Raw genomic sequence first — 6,243 nt, forward strand, 5'->3', positions numbered from 1 at the left:
TGAAGGTAAGCTTTGCATTGCTTGAAGGTACACATGTATTTCAAACTTATATTAACAATTCTTGAATTTTATATTTTAACTCGGATTGTTTTTGAAGGGATTCATAGGCTGGAATTTATAATACTGAAAGGAGATTAGAAATTTTTAACCTTAAATGTACTTATGCAAATTTTTTTAATCATGCAAATTCTGCAGATGGCCGTTTCGTCAATCCTAAGCGCCACACAAGTTGCTGTGTTCCAACAGACCCGCTGGCCTTCAGAGTAGGAGTAAATAATGAGAGACGACCACACAGCCGGGCATCACTTCCTCCCAACTTCCGCTCCAGTCCAATGTTGAATCACCCAGACCTAAGACAAGGAGAAAAGGAATATATAGGAAGCATTGCCAGAATTTATAGTGCACAACAGATGATCAAATTGAAACAGAAACAATACAATCAGCTTTTGACTCTTGAAATGGAAAAAGGTGATTACAAACCCGCAAAAACAGATGCCTAGAGAGATTCTGTTTCCTAGACGATTCATTTACATGTAGTTTAATCTTAATCAACATTGTCAACTTCTTGCACACATTTTGAATGTAGTTCTTTACAAATAGATTTCTTTGTTTAAGGTTACCATACACCAGAAGAATATACCCAATATAAAAAGTTTATAGAATTGGGCAGACAACGCCAGTATCTCAGGCCATCTCGTGCCATGTCAGCTCCACCAGATAGATGGTAATTCAAAACAAACAAAAAATGTCAAAATATATGATATATCATGATCTGATTATTTGATAGATTTAGCTGAAGAATATTCAATCATTTTAAATGTTGATGTCCTTGCCTACAAGTACCAGATTAGGAGCATGTGTATATTTTGAGCTTGCTTGATATGCAATTATTAGGTTTGAACTTCACTTCTGATGTCATTCTTTTAATCATAGCCAGGAATAGATGAATTTCATTACTCATCAAAACTATATAATTGTTTTCTCGTATATGTATACGTAGGTAGTTTTGATGTCTGTTACAAAGTCATTTAGGATAACTTTAGAATGAGTTAATTTCTTGTGATATTTAAAAATAGCATAGTTATTCAATATGCAGCCTGGGCATATACTTTTTAGCTCACTTGGGCTGAAAGCTCAAGTGAGCTGTTGTCCATCGTCTGTCTGTCTGTCTTTAAACTTTTTACATTTTCGACTTCTTCTCCAGAACCACTGGGCCAATTTCAACCAAACTTTGCCAAAAGCATCCTTGGGTGAAGGGCTTTCAAGTTTGTTCAAATAAAAGGCCATGACCCTTTCAAAGGGGAGATAATCACAAAAATGCAAAAATAGGGTGGGGTCATTTAAAAATCTTAAGAACCACTGGGCCAGAAAAGCTGAAATTTACATGAAAGCTTCCTGACATAGTGCAGATTCAAGTTTGTTAAAATCATGGCCCCTGGGAGTATGATTGGGCCACAATAGGGAATCAAAGTTTTACATACAAATATATAGGGAAAATCTTTAAAAATCTTCTCAAAAATTACTGGGTCAGGAAAATGGAAAGAAGTAGGTACAGTTTCTAAAGTCATTTGGCCCAAAATATCAATGATTTCACTTGGAGCTCAAACCCTGGCATTCAAATAAGGAATAGTTTAGCAAACCCAAAATCCGCTCAGTTTGATCAGCAAAATGATTTGTGTCATGATGAGAGCTAGAAGTTGGCATAAAATTGCAAAAATGCCATTTTCAATGAAAATATCCACAAATTCAGGTGGTTTTCCTTTCAGAAAACATACAGCGAATGCGTCAAGCAAATTTATATTCAAGAATATATATCATTTTCATTTTGCTCGACAAATGTGCAAATCTTTTCCTGGGCAATAATCTGTATGACATTTGACAGTTTTCAGGCTTATTTTGAAAAAAAGGCGGGAAATGTCTTATTCATGATGTCATAATGCTATCTAATTAGAAATATCATTCTGATTTTGTTGACATAGTATACCTGGCATATATTTTACTTTCTTAAAATGCTGAATAAGGTTAATTCTAGAAACATTTTATAGAGAGAAAATTTTTGGGCCTTTTTCTGTATACAATCATACCTTGTTTTTTGCATGAAAGCTTCCTAACATATTGCAGATTCATGTTTGTAAAAATCATGGCTCCTGTGAGCAGGGTGGGGCCACAAGTGAGGGGATCAAAGTTTTACATACAAATATATAGGGAAAATCATTAAAAATCTTCTTCTGAAAAATCACTAGGCCAGAAAAGTTTACATTCACATGAAAACTTCCTGACATAGTCCACATTCCAATTTTGAAAAAATCATGGCCCCCGGGAGTATGTTGGGGCCACAATAGGGATCAAAGTTTTACATGCAAATATATAGGAAAAATCTTTAAATATGAGCCCAGGTGAGCGATGTGGCCCATGGGCCTCTTGTTTTGATTGGTACCATGCACTGTCATTAGACTAGATGAAAAGATTGTGTTTAAGAAATTGTCATACTTTATATTAGTAAACTCATAGATATTTATGAATCAAAATGTAGACCTGGAAGTGGCAGAATGACTTGTATTATTAGTTACACAGTTAGTTAGTGACCTGATACGGAAAAATACATGGTGTGAAAAGAAAACCCATATCGGGCGAGGCTTTGCCTCGCCCGATACAGGTTTTCTTTTCACACCATGTATTTTTCCGTATCAGGTCACTAACTAACTGTGTAACGAATTTATCACGTCGAAGACCTCTAACTGTATATGCGGGGGTCTATATCATACAACTTAGTCAAATGTCTTTCCTTTTGACACAGCTGCAAGTCGAATCCGACGATAAATAAAATTACTCGCCCAATACGGATTTTACTCGCATGATACGGTTTTTTTCACGGCGTCATGTGACCAAGATCTGACCAATTAGATTTCAACAATTTTGTCTGAGGCGTGATAATACAATAATGTATTTAAGAGGGATGATTCAAAATTCTTCAGTAAACAAATGACAGAGTTTGATCATGTTAAATGTAGTGTCATTGAATATTGGTAATTAAATACTGATTTTCTACTCAAACGTAAGTGATATAGAAAAATAATTGAGTATTAGTTGACATCCTTATTTGATATCTGTAGTATTGATAAGTATATCCTGCTATCAATGTTCTTCCAGGGTATTGTATATGTAATACAAATTGAACATTAAATATTTGAAATTTTTACCATTGTCTGTGCAAATTTAGGACCAGAGCAATTGAAGAGAGTCAAAGTGAAGAAGAGGAGGAAGAATCTGTCAAGAAATCTGCACCCTCAAAAAGTCCGAGAAGTAAGTCTCCATCCGGCAGCAAAGGCAGACGGCCTGTCAGTGTCAAGTCCAGCAGGGCCAGACCATCTACAAGGGAAGCCTCAAGGTTCAAATCCCCAGCCAAGTCTGAAACCTCGAGCAAGTCAGCCACAAAACCAAAGGCTGAAACAAAACGTTCTCGATCAGATTCCAGGTCTCCACCGAGACCAACTAAAGAGAAGGAAGAAAAAGGCGATAGTTCTGATACCTCGGGGAGTGTTCAGTCCTCACCTGATAGAAAAATCCACAGGGAAGGGTATGATAGACCCCTCTCCAGACTAGGCCACATTCCTGAAGGTAAACGAACTTGCAATAGTTTTCACCCTAGTCACTCAGGTGACTTATTGCAATAGGTAGTTGTCCGTTGGCATCTGTCTTTTATTAACATTTGAACATTATCAACTTCTCTGAAGTACATGACCATTTTTCATCAAATTTGGTATGGAACATCCATAGGGAAGGGGAACAAAAGTTATGAATTCATGGTGACTGGAGCCCTTGAACCTTCTGGTCAAAACTGTAAAAATTTATGCAATATTAAACAATAATCCATTTTATTTTCCATGTGGAATTTTTATACCCCTGCAAACAAAGATTGGGGGGGGGGGGGGTCGTTGTGTGTTACTGGAATCACCTTGTCTGTCCGTCCAAAAAAATAACCTGTCTAGAGTATCTTTAAAAATGACGAACACATTTGATTAAAACTTTGTATATACATGTCTTATATGAATAAAGAAGTTGTGCAACTGCTATTTTGATTGAGATATTTTATCATTCAAGGAAGTTATGGATATTTTTTTCTATTTTGAGAGGGATTGGGGGTTGTTATGTTGTCATTGTCCAGATTGTATCTTAAAACCATTATTCTTCAATGAGCACAAGTCTACTATTTGAATTTCCCACCATCCAATGTGTCCTGCGGGGTGTGTGCGTGTGTTTGTCCCGTTAAGGTTGTTCTAATTACATTGTATATTTGTTTTTATGTTGTAAAGTGCCTTTGTGCCACTTTATTAAATTTGGTGCTATACAAATCATTTTAGTGTATTGTTTATTCTCAATAGGAATTAAATGATAATGTTGACCCAATTGTGAATGAAAAAAATTATTTTGTTTGTACCACACAGATTCTAAAAGCCAACAATCTATGGATCAAGAATCTTACAGCAAACCAGAAACCAAGTCAAAGAGAGAGGAGACTGCACTGGAGGAAAGTGACAGTACGAGCAAATCTGACACAGTCACAAAAGAATCGAGTAAATCTGACAACAAATCGCCTACAGACGACAGTTATAGAACACCAGCAGAAGACACAATGTTGTCAACAGATGCAGACAAAACTGATACTGACTTACGAACAGACACTGAAACAGCCACTGATACAGAACCTCAAACAGAGAGTGAAAGAAAAACAAACACAGCAGAACCTAAACCAAGTGAGTCAGACTCATATACAGATGATTTTGAGAAAGATACATCTGAAAAGACAGACATGGTGGAACAAAACAAGCAAGGTAAAGCTAAAGCTAGCGATTCAGACTCGTATACTGATGACTTTGAGAGAGACACATCTGAGAATACCGAGGGTATGAAGAAACCTCCTCATTCCGCTGACAAAGTGGTGTCTTTCAAGAAGGACTCGCAGTCTGTTAGCTCAGATGAAGATCAGTCACCAAACAGGAGAGACTCACTAAGTGAAGATGATGAACCTAGTTCTAAAAGAGACCCAGATAAACTAGAATATTAGTTCACAAAATATTTTCTGGCTAATGCACAGTTTGCTTTTAAAAACGAGAAGAATTCTGAAATAAGGTTCTGAATTTTAATCATGCTGACACTAAAAAGTATTATCAACAGGCAATGCCTATTGCATATTATAGTCAACTGTTGCACAAAGTAGTTTTTCTAATTATTTTTTTTTTACTTTTTCATATTTTTGACATGTATTTATGGCTAAGATTTGTGCTTAATTCACAACACACACCTCAGTATTAATTTTGATATATTCCTCACAGTTTCACAAAGATGGGATTAAGAGAAAAGATAATTTGTGTGAGTTTTTTTTTTTTATCTGTTTTGTATTCAACGTAGATTTGTTCAGCTTGTGATGTAGACAGAGTCTATACTATATGTTTATAAGTGATATTCATCATGTAGTTTCAAATTTAGTGACTATCAGCAAAGTAAAATATTGAGAAGCACAGGTATATGTATATTGCTGTATGATTTCATGACACATAGAGTATATTTATGATATGTGTGCCAAAGACTTGTATGTTGTGATAGAGTTTATGCTTTAAAAAGAGTTTACAGGAAAATGGAATTTTGTTAGTAAATTAATCCATTATCATGTAATTAGTGCATATTTTGACCCCCCCCAAAAAATGTATCTTATACTCTTATAATCACTTTTGATGTTTTTCAGCATCCAATTGTGTTCTGATTGGATTCTTGAGAATATTGCAGAGAAAACAAATTAACAAATCATCTTGTCAATTTATGCATTCTAGCTGTTATTCGCTTTTGTTTAACATTTTCATATCTATTAAATGAATGTTATCAATTCTTGTTACACCTTTTATGGAAAGAAAGAGTGCACCAAAAATTGTGGTAAAGGGGGATAAATCTGACACATAAGTTGACTCGAGAGGATCTTGGAGAGTTTCATTTTCTCTAGGATGACAAACTTATTTCTTCAAAATACATTCACTCAAATATTAATACATGTTAGAGTACTCTTTAATGGGTTAGATGAAGGATGCAGTTTTCTTAAAAGAACTGTTTTAGATAGAGATGTTAATAATACTGAAGTATCTGCCAATTTATATTACCCTATACTTCCTTTGTTTTCTACATTTGCAATAAATCTAGTGTTTTCAGTTTCAATTGATTAATAGTATATGATATCAGGAATATACCCCCCCC

At 35.2% G+C, this 6,243-nt stretch overlaps 1 protein-coding gene across 1 annotated transcript in view; it reads left to right on the plus strand.

Annotated features, from left to right (window-relative positions):
• Positions 1-5,881, plus strand: part of LOC125650263 (cylicin-2-like) — a 22,527-nt gene extending 16,646 nt beyond the window's left edge. The window contains exons 6-10 of the mRNA XM_048878402.2: positions 1-5; positions 196-468; positions 616-724; positions 3,221-3,618; positions 4,446-5,881. The exon at positions 1-5 is cut by the window's left edge and continues 118 nt beyond it. Of these exons, the coding sequence (XP_048734359.2) occupies positions 1-5; positions 196-468; positions 616-724; positions 3,221-3,618; positions 4,446-5,065 (1,405 nt within the window). The 3' untranslated portion in view covers positions 5,066-5,881. The remainder of the gene's footprint in view (positions 6-195; positions 469-615; positions 725-3,220; positions 3,619-4,445) is intronic.
• The last annotated feature ends 362 nt before the right edge of the window (positions 5,882-6,243 follow it).

This window comes from Ostrea edulis, chromosome 1, assembly GCF_947568905.1.
Source record: "Ostrea edulis chromosome 1, xbOstEdul1.1, whole genome shotgun sequence".
In the NCBI taxonomy this organism is placed as follows: domain Eukaryota; kingdom Metazoa; phylum Mollusca; class Bivalvia; order Ostreida; family Ostreidae; genus Ostrea; species Ostrea edulis.